This window comes from Malania oleifera, chromosome 8, assembly GCF_029873635.1.
Source record: "Malania oleifera isolate guangnan ecotype guangnan chromosome 8, ASM2987363v1, whole genome shotgun sequence".
Lineage (NCBI taxonomy): Eukaryota > Viridiplantae > Streptophyta > Magnoliopsida > Santalales > Ximeniaceae > Malania > Malania oleifera.
Window position 1 is genome coordinate 77,007,162 of NC_080424.1, and position 21,730 is coordinate 77,028,891.

A 21,730-nucleotide genomic window follows, 5' to 3' on the forward strand; every position below is an offset into this window, starting at 1 on the left:
TCCTTCTAGGACATCCCAAGAAGATATGCAGATGGGGCCCTCATGCCCAAGTGTCAACAGCAGAGAAACAAAAATCAATGCAAGGTTCTCCTATGATGGTACTAAAAACAGTGGCAGAAAAAGGTCAATGCTCAACTTGGCAGGGTACTGAACAATCAATTCAGACCAAACAAAGGTACTCAATGATTCGGGAGAGGTTCAAGGCAACATAAGGAAACAATTATACAGGATCGGTGGACACTTCAGAACTATGTTTGGTTCCCGATGTGATGATTCCGCCAAAGTTCAAGATCCGTGAGTTCGAGAAATACTACGACTCCAAGTGTCCCCAAACCCATCTGCTGAAGTACTATAACAAGATGACCGCATATGCTCATGATGGTAAGCTCTTGATTCTTGATGTACTACTTTCAGGACAGCCTGACGGAAACTGCAATGAGATGGTACCTCCAGTTGGATAGGGCAAAGATTTATGCATGGAACGATTTGGGTAATGCTTTAATGACCCAACATGAGCACATGATCCAAATGGCGCTTCACAGGTTCATTATGCAAAATATGGAAAAGAAGCCTCAAGAGTCTTTTTGAGAGTACGCCTATAAATGGTGAAATGTGGCAGCATAGGTGAAGCTACCTGTATTAGAGGAGGAAGCAATCACTCTATTTCTGAACACCTAAGTATATTTATTATAGCTGGATGGTAAGGAGCACCACTAAGGATTTTGGCGACCCCATTAGGTCTAGAGAGAGGGTCAAAATGGGTATAGAAGGTGGAAAGATAAAAGATCAAGATGAGGAACAAAGCACAAAGAAGATGGGAACAACAAAAAAGGAAGAGGGAGAGGTGCAAATGCTGACACAACGTCAATCTCAGTCATCAACTGGACACGTGAACCCTCCGAAGGAAATGGAGAAGGTCAAATATCAACCCATTCCTATACCATAGCTAAGTTGTTCCCTTTGCTAATAAGTAACTACTTGATTGCTCCTATTCTTATGGCACTGATACAGCCACCATACCCTAAGTGGTAAGACCCTAATGAGAGATGTGAATTGGCCACGTGGTAAGACATCGTATCAAAAACTATTGGTAATTCAAGTAGGTTGAGCAAATCCTAAAAAGATGTTAAGTGGTTGGATTTCGATGATCAAACAAGCCAATTATACTTGGCAATCTGTTACGTAACAAGTGAATAAAAATAAAAAATGTTGTAAGGAAAGGATATGAGAATGAACCCAAAGTTGTCAAAACAGGAAGGGGTTTGGACCCTATTTCGGAGGAGGTCCTTCTAAACAATTGGAAAATCTTTGAATACTAGACTACAGTTTTATCTTTTGGTTGTTTCTTTTATCTACCACAATAAGAGGGTTATGCCCCACAAACTTGTCTTCAAACTTTTGAAACATTTTAAATTTCTAATAATATAAGATGTATTTAAGAGCATGTCTCCTACTCTATCCCTTCATTTTAAACACTAGTCTTGTCAAATGTTGCGTTTCTTTACTTATGTTTTATGTAGGTTTGGGAAAATGGCTTTGCCGGTCCTTATGACTTGGTGCTAAGGTTAGACTTGGCACACCTGATTAACAAGGCAATTACGAAAAAGGACTTACCATGTGGAAACCCAAGGTATTGCAAGGGAATCATGTGTTGGAAAAAAAGGGGAAAAAAAAAGTGAGATGGTAAGAGAATAATATGGCATACTCCTTGAAGATAAAGAGAGCTTCTCGTTAGTAGAATTCCTAACGTATGATCTATGTCTTTAGATATAGTATTCGATGTCTACATGATAGGTGGCCCTCCTTAGCCAATTACCACATCCAAATGTCCATTAATAGGTTGAAATATCATTTGCTAGCCAGTTGAGCTTTAAATGAACCATTAAGCCATTTTGTTCTCAATTCACTTGACCATAATAAACCTTCGGTATTGGGAAATGGGACCCCTTCTGCATATGGCAATTCAATTGAGGTGTGAGACAATGTCAAAATGGAGGCAAGTCATTATTCTGCTACTTGAAAAATGAATAAATAAATCCCCTGCTAACCCTTTGAGCCAATGAATATTCGTTTCTTAATAGCCTATCAAAGGATAATCCCCACACTAGGGTAGCATCAAGGTATCCAACATGTGAAAGAAGGAAGAAGTAGAGCTGCTAGAAAAGGCAAGGAGCAACATTCAAAAAAGGAGAGGAAAAATATCACAAATTGAAGAAAAATGCCGCCCAAATGCAAAAGGAAGGCAAAACAAAGGAAGGAAATATCAAAGTCATACCTCACATAGGTCATTTTCCACAAAAGTGAACTAATCAAATTAATAATCTTAAGCCTTTTAATTCCTTTCTTTCGCTAGTCAATACTCTCAATCTACATTAATGTCCAAAAAGAAGTCTTGGTCTAATTGGAAAATGCATCCTCACCTCAAACGAATTCCATGCACCATACCAACTTGAAGTACGTAATGACCTAATTCTGAAAAGGTACACAGACAACTTATTTATTGTAACAAGTTCGGCCAACTCCCCACATAATTTGGAGCAAAGTGTCTTCAAATTGTACAAGGAAACATCGTATGGATTGTTGTAACATTCTTAGCCAAGTCATTTCTGCTTTGTCAGGAAATTTTGAAATTCAACCATTGGTAGTTGACTAGGTCCCACCAATGGCTCCTTCTTCATTCAACGCTAGGATGGTAAAAAAAAATTATTTTTACTTCAACAACAATTTACAAATTTTTGTTATTTATTTTATATTTTATTTTTATATTCTCTTTACTTAGGTATCTTAATTTAAAACTTGTTTTTGCAAGATTTAAAAATTGTTTTTCTTAAAATAAAATGTCTTGATGTTTTTCTATATTAGGATTTTCTATTCTTATTATTTTATTTGTTTTATTTTCTTGAATTTTGTTTCATTTTTAATCATTATAAATTGTTATAAAATCCAAAAAAAAAATGAAGAAAATTTTCAATAAAATGCCAAAAGTTTCTTACTTGATTTCCAAAGAGTAGGGGTGAAATTGGTTCACTTCGGTTTAGTTATGGTGCAAACCAAAAACCAAACTAAGAAGTGTGGTTTTATATGGAGGAGAACGGAAACCAAAACTGAACCGAACTTGCTACTCCTTGGAGAACCGAACCTTGAGTGGTTCAATTACAGTTTTTTCGATTTTTAACCGATTTTTTAATGTTTAATGATTTTTTTTAGTGTAGGTTTGGCAATGAGTTTTAGGGGGTTTGGGAGTGTTTTGGGCCTTGGTGGTTTTAGAATAGGATCATAAGTCAAAAAATTTTAAAAAGGAGAGCTAATAAAAAAATGTATCTTCGTGTTTTGTATATAGAATATTGCCTTATTTTTTTGAGAACATGGTTGCTAATTTCAAGCATAGATGATGGTTAGTAACACGATTTGATTTGCAATGACGAAGGAATGTATGTGCATTTAACTTATGTCTTTGGTTTTCATTGAACATATCATGCTATGATTATGAATGGTGTAAATGTAAGGTGTGTTTGGAAATCACTATATGGTGATGTATTACATGTTTGAGAAGTATGGAAACCAATTGTGCCATAATAAACTTCAAAGCTTAAATTGTGAGCTCGAATGAAAATGCCTACTTTAATCAATTAGTCCAACAATGGAACCCTGAGGTGGCGTAATAGTGTTCTTCATGGGATTCCTAAGGTGAGGGAAGTTTTACATCTCTAACAAGGTACCTGATGGATGAGGGTAAAACAATATCTAAAGGAAAGGTAACCTAATTTATTAAAGTGAAGCATCAAAAACCGTGCTTGATTAATGTTTGAACATCTCAAGTTTATTATGACACCATTCGAAAGAGCAAGTGCGTAAGGAGTGCTAGTACCTTCCCCACACATAACTGAACTCTTGAATTTGGCTCTGGTACATAGACTATAGACTATTGGTTCCTTGGACCCTAAGATTAGCTAGAGACCAATTAATGGATAGTAATAAGTGAACTTAACCACACCAAAATGAAAAAAAGTTTGTGGCGACTCCATAGAATCTATACAATGCAAGATAAAGGCCAAACAACACCATTTTTGGATAGCAATCTCCATTGAAGTGTCAGATCCCAATCCACAACGTGTTGACACACACTCTCCCCTAAGGGAACTCTAACCTTGTGAAGGGGATCAGTATGCCCTACCTATGTCCTTTTCAGATTTTGTGACACTTGGACGGCCTCCCAATGTTCACATTTCCTTTGCCAACATGATGACACGTGGACGACCTCCTGATGTCCACATCGGTTCATAATTGTGTTGTAGATTTTAAATGACTTATTTGAAGACTTTTCAGTGTGAGAAAGACCCGAGTAGCGATGCTGAAGCAAGTTCGAGTTCAAGACCCAAGTGAGCCTCACACAGTCTTGTGGGCCCCCACACAGCTCCATCGAGCCCACACGAATTGGGCCTCCCTTCGACTTTTGTTTGTATTTAATTTGTAAACATGCAAGATAACTTGTTTGCATGTGTATGTTAGGAAATTGTGTGAGTATGTCTAGTGAGTTGGGAGTCTTACTAAGTTGTGCTTAGTATTTATTGTGTCTAGAAAGTTGGAGCAGTTATTTTTTTATTAACTTGTAAGAGTAATTAATGTGTCTAGTAAGTTGGGGTCTTTATTATTTGTGTCTCCCATGCTTATGTGGGAATTGTTAGTTGTTAATGTCTTTGTCCCCAATGCTAGCTAAGCTTATTAATGCTTTGTCCCTCCATGCTAGCTATATATATACCCCTTCAATGTAAGAACTATGTGTAGAGAGAAAAGTATCGATATTGAAAGGAAAATCCTTTGTTGAAGCTTGTTAAGCTTTGTCTAATCCTTGTGATTGTGCAGTGAGAGGCTACGTCGTTCTCCTCGGAGATCAGGTGGTGAGAGACCACTATTCTATCCAGCAACTCCATCCCTATCCCACCTTCACGACTTCCCTCCATCACCCACACAGCCATCACCAAGTTACACCCCAAGGCCACCAATCCATCATTTCATTTGCTGCATACATATCCATATTTCAAAGTGTGCACAAAGAAATTCAGACGAGCTCTAACTATCCTCCAACGCATCCACACGGCCACACCAAAATACCCCCCCCCCCAACACGGCCACTTCCCCTCCATTACATTGCTGTGTTTGTCTCGGTGTTTCAAAGCTTGTTCCAAGGAATTTTATGGCATGGTCTAAGACTTGTGTTGAACAACGTCAACTCAACCAAACAATTCTCCTAGTAATTTTAGTACTTGTGTTTGAATCCTTGCTATATATTGTAAACCCTTGCTTATATTAAAGCCTTTGCTCGAAATCTAAAATTCCATATTTGATAAGCCCTTTGAATCCATAGATTGCAATATTAATACTTGCTAGTTTAAAATCAATTGTGGGAATATTGCTTGCTAACAATAGAACTTAAATTCTTGAAATTTTGAATAACATATTTGTTGCATATAACTTGATTCCTTTGTGAAAGAACTCTTGGGACTTATTTCTAAATAGCATCATACACTGTTTAAAAATTCAACAATATGTGAAATGAAGCATGATTTATTGTGTTTATGTTCGGATAATTGAATTCTTAATTTAAAGTGTATTGAGTGTATGTGCTTTTGAGGGTTGAACCGTAGGACAAGGTCACCCTCTCCCGTCCTACATCATCTTGGTATTAGAGCCTAGGTTAGAATAGGCTAAACCCTCAAAGTCCAATTTCCTTAGCTCGCAAGATTTTAGTTTCAGACTGAAACAGCCACAAGATTTTGCCTAGAACAGCCCACCTATATTCTGAATTTTGGATATTTGGAACTTAGTTTGGCTAGGTTTACACTTGACCCTAATTTGTGTGACCAAACACCATTTCAAGGGCTTCCCTAGTGTGTCCGAATCCTTCCCCAACCCCTAGGATGTCTACTAAAGTCAAAAATCCTTACCGAGGTCATAGGATTAATGATGAAAGAGAACCACCTATGCCTCCTAGAGAAAGACCTCCCCTCCTTCAACAAAGGCAAGTGAATTGTCAAGATGACTTTGCTAGGAGACCCCCACGTCATGAGCCCTATGCCCAACATTGGAATGATGAGGACTATGACATTAATGACCTTCATGTTAGGAGATCTTGCCAAAGGGACCATCGTGATCTTTACAAGGATGTAATGAGGATAGAAGCCCCCACCTATGATGGGCAGATGGATCCTAAAGTCTTCCAAGTTTGGTTGACTAGGATGGATTCCTATTTTGATTGATGTAAGATGACTGACCCTCATCGAGTTAAGTTTGCAAAAATGAAGTTAACAGGGCAAGCTAAGCTCCATTGGGTGAATGTCGAGAGACCGGAAGCAAGGTTAGATCATAGACCCATTGTGCATTGGGAGCTAATGAAGGATAGGGTAAGGGAGAAGTACGTACCCCTTAGTTATAGAGAGCACCTTATAGATTAGCTTTACAGCTTGCGTCAAGGTAGCATGACTGTTTCAGAATACATGAGTCAATTCAATGAGTTGTCTATAAGATGTGGTGTCTATGAGACTGTTAGTCAACAAATCTCCCGATTTCGCTTAGGATTAAAGCCTGAATTGAGGAGAAAATTGTTTCCCCATCACATTGAGTCCCTTGAACAAGCCTATAATTTAGCTCATAACTTTGAGCTAATGACTAGAGGGCCCATGGGAAAACGGTTTGATACCTCTTTAAATGAGTCATACTCTCGAAAGAAACAAAGTTATGACAAGTCCCAACCAGCGCAATCAGGTCACATTATCACCTGAGGGAGCAATTCCACAGTCTAACAACCTATGGACAAAGGAAAAGCACCCATGACTAGATCCTATCACGAGAGTTCTGGCAGTGCAGTGTACTTCAGGTGCCATAAACAAGGACACTTTTCCAAACAGTGTCCCACCAAGAGCTTGGCGCTTGATGGGGAAGATAGTAAGAAAAACAAGAAAGAAACTAGTGGAGGGTCCTTAACTATCATAAGTGAAAATCAATTTGAACAGAAGAGTCAAGATACTCAGGTAGTGAATGAGGTTGTTACTAAGGAGATTGAAACATCCCTTCTTGAGCATGACACAACACTGGAGGCCAGCACCCACCTTCACGACTTCCCTCTATCACCCACACGGCCATCACCAAGTTACACCCCGAGGCCACCAATCCATCATTTCATTTGCTGCATACATATCCATATTTCAAAGTGTGCACGAAGAACTTCAGACGAGCTCTAACTATCCTCCAACGCATCCACACTGCCACACCAAAATACCAACCCCCCCCCCCCCCCCACACGGCCACTTCCCCTCCATTACATTGCTGCGTTTGTCTTGGTGTTTCAAAACTTGTTCCAAGGAATTTTCTGGTATGGTCTAAGACTTGTGTTGAACAACATCAAGTCGACCAAACAATTCTCTTGGTAATTTTAGTACTTGTGTTTGAATCCTTGCTATATATTGTAAACCCTTGCTTATATTGAAGCCTTTGCTAGAAATCTGAAATTGCATATTTGATCAGCCCTTTGAATCCATAGATTGCAATATTGATACTTGCTAGTTTAAAATCAATTATGGGAATATTGCTTGCTAACAATAGAACTTAAATTCTTGAAATTTTGAATAACATATTTGTTACATATACCTTAATTCCTTTGTGAAAGAACTCTTGGGACTTATTTCTGAACAACATCATACACCTTTTAAAAATTCATTAACTGTGAAATGAAGCTTGATTTATTGTGTTTATGTTCGGATAATTGAATTCTTAATTTAAAGTGTATTGAGTGTATGTGCTTGTGAGGGTTGAACCGTAGGACTAGGCCATCCTTCGCCATCCTACATCCCCTTGGCTGCACTTTTTGGAGAGACTGGGAGAGAGAAGCATAGGAAATAGGCAATTGAACCACAAGACCATGCTTAGATTCTTCTCAAAATTTTATAGAATCTAAAGTGAATTAGATCTGCTAATCTAATCACACAAAATCATTATTCTCTTCATTTGTTTCAATTTCCAAAAACATATTGAATATCTAAACTTACAATACGGGGCTTGATCAAGCGATAAAAATACTGCAGTAGGCCAACTTATGCTTGTTTGTTCAACTTCTTTTGATGAGAAAGCAAAAGAAAATTCTTAAGAGAGATTCCAAAGGTGTTTTAAGTATAGTGGAGGAGCCAATTGGTGAGTGGGCTAACACGTGCAAGGATAAAAAGGGGTTAGGGGATGTCTTTGTTGATGATAGTGTAGGCAATAGTGATTTTTAATGTGATAAGAGGCTTCTGGCAACTCTTCTTTTAATTGCCTTAGGGACCAATCTTATGCCACATTGCCACCGCCTTCACTATAAAGTTTGCATGAAATTAGTATTTTTGAGAATAATGTTTTAAATAAAGCGAAAATAGTTAGTGATGGAAGACTACCCACCCTAGTTCAAGAGACTTTTGGGAAGGACCTTCAAGCTCATATTTTATTGGATAGTTTGGACCTCAAAATTTTTTGATTGCGAAGGAAATGATATTTGGATTGATGGTGGTAAATCTAAGGTGAAGAAGAGTTAAGAGGGAATTAGCTAATTTGAAGTGTTCAATGAACTATGATGAAAAGGGTTTAAAGAGGGTTTTTTAAAATTTTAAATAATAAATAAATATATTAAAACCAGGAAAAATTACATTTTTCTTCATTAATTTTAGTTATTTATTTTTAATTTCCTTTTGTTTTTGCTATTGTTTTTCCGTTCTCTTTTTAAGGATTTAGTGTCCTCGCACTGATTGCATATCCTCTCTCTCTCTTAATATATCTTCTTTTTAATCAAAAAAAAAAAAAAAAATTCTACTAGTTTGCCATAGCCTTCTATCACGGTCCGACTATTTTCACACCGTTGTGAAAGGATCGTGCGGTGCTAGCTAAAACACTCTTGTTTAACTAGCCAGCCTATCGTTTACCAACATTCATCCACAAAACACTTTCATTAGCATTCAATCAAATGGCAGCGGAAACAGTAAGCATTCATGAAAGCAGTGGCAAGCAAGCAGTAAACATTGAATTTACGCAATTCATTAACAACACCTCTGTTGACATCATGTGTTTAGCGAGGGAGGCAAGTAGCTAAACACGTTAACAATAGCTAGTGAGTTTTACAATGACAGATGAACACTCCCTCCCCTAAAGAGGTTTTTATGTAATTATCATCCTAGCACTAGGAAACTTCAAAGTGACCGAGGAGTCATACTGTCTCATTTGGCATACAAAGACACTATTAGTAGAAAATAACTCTACACTAGTATTTACATGATGGAAACCCATTCCAAGCACACGAGACAAGCGGTCACAGGCAAGCATAATGCCCTGAACAAGCTTAGCTCGTGACATTCTCCCCCACTTATGTGATCGATGTCCTCATAGACTTTGGCGCTAGGTACACTTTAACTTTGTCCACGAACGGCTTCAAATCTTGCGCATAAATCTAACTGATTTCTTTGTCATCAAGGCATTTCCACTTCACTAGGAACTCCTACCGCTTCTTCCTTGAGGATATGAATTTTCTGTCTGCAAGGATCTCTTCAACGTCATGTCCGTCAGGTTGCACTATCTTCAACTCTGCTCTGTTGGACTGACTTCTGCTCAGGTCATTGGTGTCGACATTGAATAGCTTAAGGCAGTTGACATGAAACTACGGTCTTCTCCCTTGATCTGCCCACTTATTCATCGACTTAGAAGCTTTCTCTAGATAGGCTCGAGCAAACTCTTCATTCTGCCTCCATTCTCTGGTGAATATGTATGCCCTGGGACTCTTTCATCTATACGGCTCGCCCACTGTGTGAGGTAACAGCGACTGCGAGCCTGTAACAAGCTCAAAAGTGCTCTTGTTGGTTGTTGAGCTCCTTTGGGCATTGCCACAAAACGGAGCCACATCAAGTAGTTGCACATCATTCTTCTGGTTGTCGTTACAAAATGGCACAAGTACTCTTCCAGTAGCTTTTTGAATCTCTTCATCTGTCCGTCTATCAGTCGGTGGTAACTCGAAGAGATGTCAAGATGTGACCTGAATATCCTGAAAAATTCTGTCAAGAAGTTGTTAATGAACATTAAGTCTTGGTCACAAACAATAACTTGGGAAACACCCCAATGTTTCACAACAGTCACAAGGAACAATTGTGTCGTCTTCTTTGCCGAACAGTACTTTGGTGCGGCCATGAAAGTACCAAACTTCTTCCGCTCTCCCTTGTCTTGTTGGCAAGTGAGACAAGTTTTGGTGTATAAACAACCACATCATCTCGTGTGTGCGGCCAATAATACCTCCCCAGTAGTCCTGTCATTGGAGTCATTCTCTGTGAATACCCCTCAACGAACTTCCTGCAATATCTAGTACGGCCAAGAAAGGAACGCAACTCCTTCACTGTCATGGGGATCTTCCGTTCTTGAATCATCCTTACTTTCTCCATACCCCTCCGGATACGACCTTGTTTAACCACATGACCAAGGAATTTGTTGCTCCGCTGAGTGAAAAAGAACTTCCCTTTCTTCACATACAGACTGTTTCCCCTCAGCCTATTGAACACCTTCCGTTGATGCTCTTCATGTTTCCTCTGAAACAACACTGATGTTCCCAATAGTGTTTTGGAAGGGCAAACACATCCCGCTTCCAATTTTTCAAGCTGTTTCCCCAACTCTACTGTCTCTGGAGGTGCCATCCGACATAGCCCTTTAGCAAGTGGTTTCACTCCTGATAACAACTCGATCTCATGCTCCACAATCCGTCATGAAAGCAAATTGTGAGGTAACTTATCCGGCAACACCTCCTTGTACTCATCCAACACCGCTTGGATGGTCATAGGCTCCAGTTCTTAGCCTACTTCTTTGTCTACCATCACCGTGGCTAGACGTGTCTGCTCACCCTAACCCAATACCTCATTGAGTTGTATGGCTGAAAGGGACTTCCCGTTATCTCCTTTCGTTGCAACGACTTGCACCATGCACGAGTGATCTCCCATTAGACACAGGGAACTAGCCGAAGGCATCAGCACTGCCCTCGTCCCCCTTAGGAATTCCATTCCTAGAATGACTGGAAAGTCATCCAATGACACCACTGTGAAATTCGCATGACCTTATCACTGTCCGAGCTTTACAGTAACTTGCTTGGCTACTCCCAAAGTAGGTTGGACTACAAAATTAACTGTTTTCATGCGTCCTGTATCCTTCTCTAAGGATAAGTTAAGTCTCCATGCTTCCAACTACGAAACAAAATTATAAGAAGCCCCCATATCCACCATAGCACGGGTACTTTTCCTATTTATCCTCAAGTCCACAAACATTAACCCTTTTGCTCGTGTAACTTTTGGTGCTTTTGCCTACTTTTCCAATGCGCTCACCAGCCGCACTAAACCTACCCTCGAGGCATCATCCTCTTCCTCCTCGCTTTCCACCATTTTTCCAAAAGTGGAAGCTTGTAAATCATTGAGTAATCTCTTGTGTTGACACTCACTCACTCTGTGAGATCCACCACACAAGTAACACGAAATTTTACTCTTTCCCTTTCCATTGAGTGTGTTGAACCCTTAAGATGACGAAACTTCCTTTAAGGTTGATGATTTAGAGCCGGCTCCCCCACTCTTGGGTTTGCCTTTCTTGAAAGACTTTCTACTGTTTCCCTCTCCGCCAAACCGTTTGGACGAAGCGGTATCATCACCAGTGTAGTCAGTCAAGCATTCTGCAGCAGCTTGTGCAGTTAACAAGTCTTGAACCCTTTGCCTATGAAATTCTGTCCTTGCCCATGATTTCATCCCCTCAAAAAAATAGAACAACTTGTCCTTCTCCAACATATCCCGAATATCCAACATCAAAGCAAAAACTTGTTTCACATATTCCCTGATTGACCCCATATGCTTGAGATCTCTCAGTTTTCTCCTTGCATTATACTCAACATTCTCAAGAAAGAATTGGGCCTTGAGCTCCCTCTTCAAGTCTGCCCAACTATCGATTACACAGCTTCCATTTTCAATATCTTTGTACTTGGTACGCCGCCACAATTTGGCGTCACCAACCAAGTACATGGTTGCAATATCCACTTCTCCTGTTCCGCGGCCATCCTCACAGCGCGAAAGTACTGCTCCGCATCAAACAAGAAGTTCTCTAACTCCTTGGCATCCCGAGCACCCCCAAACGTCTTGGGTTTTGGTACCATGGTCTTACTAACTCCCGGAGTGTTGGAATTCCTTATAGCAAGAACCATCAAATTCACCTTTGCATTTAGATCAGTCATTCGCGACTGCAAAGTTTCAACTGTATGGCAAAAGTTCTTTGACATGTCGCCTATCAAACCTGCTTGATGTTTTTGTGATCCAATCACTCCATCAACAAGTTCTCTCATCTGGGCCACCTCCACGGCCACAGTGTTGGTTGTTGCCTCAACCTATGCTTCCAGCACGCCAATCCTCTCAGCATTGTTTGGTGCCATGGTCACTTACCAAAGCTTTCCAAATCCCACAACGAAGGTAATTGAATTCTCGTAACAACTCAACCTTGGCTCTGATACCAAGTGTCATGGTCCGACTATTTTCACACCATTGTGAAAGGGTAGTGCGGCGCTAGTTAAAGCACTCTTGTTTAACTAGCCAACCCATAGTTTACCAACATTTATCCACGAAATACTTTCATTAGCATTCAATCAAATGGTAGCAGAAACAGTAAGCATTTACGAAAGCAGTGACAAGCAAGCAGTAAACATTGAATCTACGCAATTCATTAACAATACCTCCATTGACATCGAGTGTTTAGTGAGGGAGGCAAGTAGGCTAAACACATTGACAATAGCTAATGAGTTTTACAATAACTGATGAATACTCACTCTCCCCTAAAGAGGTTTTTATGTAATTATCATCCTGACATTAGGAAACATCAAAGTGACCGAAAAGTCATACAACCTTATTTGGCATACAAAGACACTACGAGCACAAAATAACCCTACACTAGTATTTACATGATGAAAATCCATCACAAGCACAGCACACACATGCAAGCATAATGCCTAAACAAGCTAAGCTCGTGACACCTTCAAATGACCCAAAATGGCTCTTGCAATCCACGATTACACCAGCGATTCTGCATCCTTTGACAGCTGCTCCAAACGGGTTTGACCTTGTCAGTTAAAATTTTTTAACCTAGCTCAAATCGCAGGCACCACTTGCAAGACATCGAATAAGAATTATAGATTCATGAGTGAATACTCAATATTCACAGACCACTCAACCATTTAAGAATACAAACAGTATCATCAAAATAAAAACCCAGCTCCATAAACATGGCTAATTACCGCTTCAATTAGCACGATGCTCGCACGAAAACTTAAAAAATAAAAAAATAAAGAGAGAGAGAGAGACCAAATTACATGGTACTAAGAAACGTCAATGTACCTGCATTAAGGAGGAGCTCGAAGGCTTCCTGGTGTCCGGAGTCCATGGCAAAGTCGCCAGCAGATATGTTGGATGGTGAGAGAGCATTCCATGGGGCGCCCGCTTCGAGCAGGCTCTTAACCACGTCGGCGTGACCGAGCCTCGCGGCGTGCATTAGAGGAGTGATGCCTTCGCCGTCGAAGTACGAGACGTCGACTCCGGACTCGATAAGAGCATTGACCTTGTCGGCGTCGCCGTTCCTCGCGGCCTCGCACAGTAGCTCCCCAGTATCTGTCATGTATGCGCTGCTTCCCGAGCAGGAATGAGAGGAGACAGACCTAGTTCCAAATATTCGACGAATCAAGTTATTCATTACCAACCTCCGAAAACTAATTGATTTAGTCAAAATAATATTCACCAAGTTATATTAAATAATAGTTGTTTACTAACTTCTGAAAAGTTAATTTCTTAACTTTGATCCACTTAATTTTAAATTTAAAAAGTAAATGAATTTATCAACTTTTGAAAAGTTGATTTATGTATAGCATTTAACTTTGGCCGGCTTGAAATTAGGTTTTAAAGAGTTGATGAGTTTACTAATTTTCCAATAGTTGGATTATGTGCAAAATTGCTTATAGTCATTAGGTGCTTACATTTCATCAACGTACACATCCCTTTGACGGCTAGTACAAGTAAAGCGATTTTTGGGAAGGCGGTGAGTTATGAATAAATCGACTTTCTATTAGGTTCTTGTTTAACTAGCCCCTTCCTTTTTCCTCCTTTATGTGAAGCTACAAGTGGTTGCTCTAGCTCCCCCCACCCCCTGCGTTCCACCTTCACTCCTCTTCCTCCTAAGGTAGGAGTGTTAGTTAATGTGTTTACCCAAAAGAGGAAGACTCTATCGATATAAATCTAAAACAAATGTCCAAATAAGGTACCTTAATTTTCTCCTCTCTCATTTTTCAATTTCTTTATTATTTTTGGTTGAATCTAATAGTGGAAGCAAACATCTAGAGTTTTAGCTGTCATTGTTCTCCTTAATTTCATTATTGTTGAGATATTTGATGATTTAGGGTTTATGTGTGTTGTTATGATTTAGGTATTTTATAATATGGTAATCCATTTTTTTGTTTTCAAGAGTTATTTAATCATAATTTTTATTATTGTCTTGTAAATTAGGATTAGTTCAGCTAAATGTCTATTTTAACATTTATTATGTATTAGTATTTACATGTTATTTTCAAAAAATTACGATGAAAATAATTTTTTATATAACTGCAAATTATTTTGTAGAAATTTTGGTAGATGCAAAGTTAAAATTAATTTTTTGTTTTCTGAAAAAAGTAATAGTTACATTAGTTTAGTTAAAAAAAATTTCCTTTTTCACTTGAATTAATATTTACTTATGTTTTTATTTTTTAAAAAATAATTATTCAACAATAATTACTTTGAACTACAAATTACTAACTTTGATTTATTTTAGTTCAAATTTTTGGTAGAAAAAACTTCAAGTGATGTTGTGATATGTGGCTCATATACTAAATGTGATGCATATACAAAGAGAGAAAATAGTAAAAAATCAAAGTGTTGGTGGAGCAATAGGGAAACTATCGACGGATTGGCTATAACTATCGACGGTTTGGCACCTAATTTCATACAATTTCCATTCTGTTTGAAATTGTCAACGATTTAGCTAGAGAACCCAGTGCAAATTTTTGAATTTTGAAAGATGGACGTTAAGTTAGTTGGGGTTTGGAGGGAAAGCCTTCACGAACTGTATATATACATTATTCTTGATGTATTTGTAATATAATAAGTATCTTTGACACCAGATAGTAAGAAATCTTTGTCGATTGCTCCCGTGGATGTAGGCATTGCCAAATCACGTAATTCCTTGTGTTGTTTCTATTGCTTTCATATATACTGCGTGGTTGTGTTGTTCTGTAACTTTATCATTGATTGCTGCATTGTATTAATTCAATATTTCGTTGTGCAAATACAATCTATACAACAAATTAGTATCAGAGCATTGTTGTAATGGCTTCGGATACTTCTTCCGCGAAATTTGACATTGTAAAGTTTGATGGAACCGAGAATTTTGGATTATTGCAAAGAAGGGTGAAGGATTTGCTTGTGCAGTAAGGCATGGTAAAGGCCTTGTACGTAGTTCAACCGGAAAGCATGAATGAAGCAAATTGGAAGGAATTGGAAGCAAAGGCTGTGGCTACTATCAGATTGTGTTTCGCTGGCGACATGATGTATCATGTCATAGAATAGGATTCTCCTGTGGCTATTTGGAAAAATCTGGAAAATCGGTATATGTCTAAATCTTTTACGAATAAACTCTTTCTTAAGCAAAGTTTATATTGGCTTAAGATGGTGGAGGGTTCAAATTTGAACCAACATATCAACGTATTTAATCAGATTGTGAATGATTTTATGTGTGTTGATGTGAAGTTTGAGGAAAATGACAAGGTGTTGATGCTACTGAATTCCTTGCTAGCGTCTCACACGTATAAGAATTTGGATACAACTCTTACATGGGGCAAAGAAAACCTGAATTTGGAAGAGGTGACAAGTGCATTGCTCGGTTTTCATCAAAGAAAGATGGTCAGCAACAAAGTTTCGCATAGTGAAGGGCTTGTGGTGAAAAGTAACCAGGAACGTGGAAGACATGAGTCTCGGAGCAAATCTTGGTTGCAGTCCGGGAAGAGTAAGGACCTAAAGTGTTTTAGGTAAAGTAAAATTAGGCACATAAGACTAGAATGTCCAGAGTGGAAGAAAGAGAATGCTGAAAATCAGTAGGGTCTGTCAAAATCTGCAAATGTAATGGAAGGAGACTCAGAGAGCAGTGATGGCAGTATGTTATATGTTTCATCGGGTTCAGACTACCTCACGGATTCTTGGATCCTAGATTCTTGATGCTCTTATCACATGACTATAAATAAAAAATGGTTCAACACCTATAGGTTAGTTAATACTGGTTCTATTTTAATGGGCAATCATATTTCATGCAAAATAATTGGTATTGGAAATGTCAAAATCAAAATGTATAATGGTGTTGTAAGAACCTTATATAGAGACCCAAACCCGTAATAAGCTGGGTTCGTCGATGAAGGAGTCGCATTCGTTGACGAAGTCCTTCATAGCCTTATGGACGAAATTCAGAGTCTCATCGATGAGCAAATACCGAGAGGGTCAAAGAAATATCCGGAATTGGGCTCAGCAACGAAGGCTTCGTCGAAGAGCTGTGTGGTGGATTCGTTGACGAAGACGCCGCCTCGTCGACGAGTTTGACTCGATCAAAGGCCCTATAAATATCCATTTTTGGTTGCTTAGAAGCTAAATTTCTTCCAAAGCTCTCTCTCTCTCTCTCTCTCTAAACCAACAAAACTCCTCTCTCTGTAATAACCTAAAAAAAAAAAAAGTAGAATAATAATAATGGTCATTTAGTTAGTATCAAAACGAAAGTATTTCTCTGTTAGGATCCTTAATTCCATGTTTGATTCCTAAGAAAGACTTTGTCTAAGTGAGTACTTAGAGACCATTGCGGCTCAGTTGCTCCCTGGAGGTCGGCCTGGTCAAAATGGAATTTCATAAGATAAAACAAGGTAGACATTGTTTCTATACGTAAATAAGTACATAAAATAATATTTTGACTAACATAATTTGTAAAAATATATAATAAAATAATAATAATATAGGTATTCTATGGAGGGCCCACAAGACCGTGTGGGGCCCACATGAGTCCTGAAGCCATGTGGGGGTCCACATGAGTCTCAAAACTGTGTAGGGCTCATAAAATTGTATGAAGACTATGTGAGTTACGTAGGCCTCACTTGGGTCTCGAAGTTGTGTGGAGCCCACAAGACTATATGGGGGTCCACATGAGTTTTCGAAATTTGAATTTAATTTAAAAAAAAAAAACTAAAACATGACTTAAAAATAATAACAATGATAATAATAATAATAATTTAAAAAAATAAAAAAATAAAATAATCAATTTATTAATTAAGTAAGTAATTAATTAAAAATTAAATGGGAGTGGTAGCAAACACACCGACTCCTACATGACCTCCATCCCTATCCTATACTCAACCTATACCTAGCCCATCCCTTGCCCATTCTTTAATTTTAAAAAAATTATAATTTCACCCCTCTCCTCACACTTTTACAAATTCCACTTCTTCCCCAAAATTTTCCTATAAATAGGAAGCTCTCAACCTTCATTTTTCATAAAAATTTTCAAAAGAAAAGAAGAATTAGTGAGTGAAAGAATTAGTGGTGGAGAGAGAATTTTTGAGTAAGTTCTCACTCACCCACTCTTTCCGATCTCATTTCTTAGAGATAGTTATTATGTTCGTAACACAAGGTAAAAGAAGAGATAAGTAAATTTGATTATGTTAGATTTTCATTTAAAATTTATACCCGAGTTTATTTGTAAGTAAATTTCGATTATGTTACTTAGTTTCAAAAAATTCCCCTGAGTTTATTTTTACTCATATTTAATTATACAAATTTTAATCTTTAATATTCTTGCATTTATTTTTGGGGTTAAGAAATGTTCTAAATCACTCGGGTAATTTTCAGCATTTTTTTCTATTCATATATATATATATATATATATATATATATTTAACACAAAAATTGTGTGGCATGAGTTTATTTTTACGTTGCATGTTTCATAAAAATATGAGTAAAGATGAGATTTTCACGAGATTTTTTTTTAAATTGCATAAATTATAATTAGATGGTTTTAAAACCCCTTATGGCAAAAGAAGTTCAAAGTTACAGATACTTGGTATCGCATCTTAAAGTTTGAACAGATCAGAGTGCACCCACACTGTTTACAGAGTGATTATTTATGTTAGTGGATTTCTCCTAAGTGCACGCCTCGTTCCAGACTAAGACTTAATAAGGAAAATCTCACTTCATGTTTACGTACATTGATTTAGTTTGATCGGCCAGGCAACTAAGTCTAGTCTTCGGACCGCACAACCCAGTCATAGGGGTAAACATGACTTACGGCAAACAAGCCTACGGGTGGTTTTTACTATATATGTTTATACATATTTAATTACGTGTACAAAGTTATTGATGATTTGAAAAAAAAATATACGCTTACATGAAAAGGGTCATTCTTGTGCCTAAAAATATACGCTTACATGTATCAGGAAAAGTATATATATATATATATATATATATATATATATATATATATTTATATAATTAAAAATTTTTACAGTTTTAAAGTTAAAAGTTTAATTTAACAGTTATACTATATGATTATAAAATTTTACTGTTGTAGTTGATGACAAATGTTTTATGTAGAAAATTTTAAATTTACATTTATTTTAGAAGCAATTTTGAAGTTATAGTATTAAATATTGTTTTATGAAATTTTAAAAGCTCATTTTCACCACACACTAATAATAATCTTATTTACTTACTGAGCGTCGTCTCACCCCAATCATATTTTACATTTCAAATGACTCTGAAGGGCATATCGGAAATCAGGCATAGCAAGCATGCAGGTGGGGATAGAAAAATAAAGAATTATTAGAAATATTAATATGATGTCAGATGATTATTTATTGTGTAATTTTTCTTCTTTTGAAAATAAATTATTGTAATACGGTTAATTAGCGCTCTAGTTTAATAATAATTGAGTTTATTTACTTCCGTTGTAAATCAATGGTAAAAAGTTAATATCCCAGATCCTTCGGGGTTGGGGTATTACACACTCTCTCTAAGATTGTTCACTATTCGACGTCCATTTCTAAAAACGGAGGTTTCTGCGTTGATCATAGGAGGAAACTCTACAAATATAGCAGTTTGGATCGTCGTTCAGGGAATTTTTGGGTTTTCCCAAAAATCGAGGTAAGGATCTGATCTCAAATTTTGATTGGATATTTGGATAGTAGTCGAAAGTATAGTAAGGTTATGTTCTGTGGTTTTTAGGTTTTGAGGATCCCTAGTTATCGGTTTGGATTGCTTTTGTACGTAATTTCGTGTCAAATTTAAGATGGAAATTTGATTACAACAGTTATTTTTGGAAAAACTAAACCACTAAAAAGTTAGGTTATGCTTATATGTATGATTTAACTGTTTATTTGCTAAATTTCATCGAGTAGAAAATGCCAGTTTTGCGATTTTTTGATTTTTTGGTAAAAATATGGATTTTGGCGTATGAACTCCAAATGTTTTAAAACTCCTTTATTTGGATTATTATGTATGTAGGAGATGCCTGAATCCTTTATTTTTATGTAAAATGGTGTTTATTATATCATATATATTATATAGCGGATTTTGTCTAAATTAGTGTGACATGTGGACGAAATTGAACTTGTGAACATTTGATATTATTGATATGAATTATGGGAATGGAGTTCCAACTTGTTATACTGAAAATGTGGAAAACAGAGGCCGGTTATACACCGAGTTGTATATATGAAAAGAGAAAACCAAGAGGATATGTGCCGGTTTAAACCTGATATGGATATATGAGTTTATGAAAATACTGGAATTGCACAGATTACTATGTTTTCATCATAAATTATATATATAATAAATGAAACCATGACTTGCTACCAAAGGAATTGAAAGATACTCTAGTGTGAAAAGTTGAAAAAGCTTCATTTATGGATGTGAAAGATACTCCCAATGGGAGGGAATTCCTCAGTTGGAAGGGTACAGTGCAATCACACATGAGGGATCAGTGTGGGTACATAAGATAGTCGAATTGCATGAAGTTAGTAAACTGCTGGTAAAAATAAACCAGGGGGCGATCGGACGATGATAGATGCTCAACAGTGTCTGCACGAATAGGACATTGTCAGAGGTATCATTGCACAACTCATGCCATAGGGTAAAATAGGCATTATATGTGATACAAAACTGTTGGTCGTTGTATATTCATATAAATGATTTAAAAGCTGATTTGGAAAAATGATATTGTTTATATTGATATATGTGTAGTGCTTCAGTATTGAAAACCTTTGTCTCATACGTATGGATACATGTTTAAATTGAAATACTCACATGTGGTCACACACTAATTGTAATACTTTCTTTCTTACTTAGAGGTGTCTCACCCTATTATACAACCTTTATTTTTAGGTCCATCAGGATATCGGTCCTAGTAGCTAGAGGGACTGGGGAGATTGTTTTGGTTTAACTTAAGTAAGCGTTCAAATCATGTATCAAACTTAGATGAAGTTCTTTTTTTTGAAGGGTTGTAATAACTGGTTATATTTTATGTCTAACTTTGTGTACTTGAGGATGTAATAGTAAACTCTGGTATAAGTCTAGCAGAAATCCCAATTAATGTTTATATTTTTCTGCAACATTTACATTGTAATCATGTATGGTTTACACCTGTATGTCCCTGTTTAGGGCGGGTTGTCTATGTATCTTGAATAGGTACAAGTATTTTGTATTTAGGTTAACGGTGCTGGTCCGTATAAAGGGTCAGGTCGTTACAGTTGGTATCAGAGCCAACACCCAGCTGGAAGTGTGATGAGATTCACATCGCCTGGGTTTGGAAATGTAGGTTCGCAATGAGGACGTTGCATTCTATAAGTGGAGGAGAATGTGATACCCATGGATGAAAGGTTTAAAGAATTAGATGTTACTACCCATATCAACATGGTGCACCTTTCTTTTCGGGAGCTTTTCCCATAAGAACTTCATGGTTAAGCGTGCTTGAATTGGAGTAATCTTGGGATAGGTGACCTTCTGGGAAGTTTTCTCAGGAAATGTGTGAGTGAGAACAAAACACACTAAAAAGGACATGTGTTGGTCTATGGAGCCAGTCATCAATCCGATAAGACCCCTAGCTCCTTGGTGGTCCAGTCTAGGTTAAGGAGGAGAGATGCAGAGCTCCCTAGCAAACCCAGGATGGGGCGTTTCAAAATAGTATCAGAGCCCTTAACCAGTTGGAAGTGTGTTTTGATACATGCTATTCGATCAAGGATATGTTCAGGACTTAGGGGTTGCTAGTTTTGTAGTCTAGAAAATACCAGAGTATAGGACAAGGATAAGACCTTGGGTTTTGCTTTGTATACCTGTAGACGTAAATTCATTGATAGACTTCCATGTTTTTCTGGGTCAGTCGAAAGGTTCAGAAAATCACGGCAATCTATCGATGATTTTGTTTCCTAGCAGAAGGGCAAAATTTGAGCTCGAATGATAGTACTAGTCGATTCTTAGGCTATTACCTTTCTAATGGATTCTCGTAATTATTTTTCAGGATGGAATTTAGGGATATTACTGCCAATGTGGGAGGCAGTAGTAGTGAGTGTGTCGGCCCTGAGGCTGGAAGTGACTCCACTAATGTA

General features: G+C 37.6%; 1 protein-coding gene across 2 annotated transcripts in view; it reads right to left on the reverse strand.

Annotated features, from left to right (window-relative positions):
• Positions 1 to 13,789, reverse strand: part of LOC131161460 (protein arginine N-methyltransferase 2) — a 42,040-nt gene extending 28,251 nt beyond the window's left edge. Inside the window, exon 1 of one of the 2 annotated variants that reach the window (XM_058117232.1) lies at positions 13,413 to 13,785. In XM_058117232.1, the coding sequence (XP_057973215.1) occupies positions 13,413 to 13,764 (352 nt within the window). In that variant the 5' untranslated portion in view covers positions 13,765 to 13,785. Of the gene's footprint in view, positions 1 to 13,412 lie in introns of both variants that reach the window. The other variant, XM_058117231.1, reaches the window with a different exon arrangement.
• Positions 13,790 to 21,730: the final 7,941 nt, after the last annotated feature.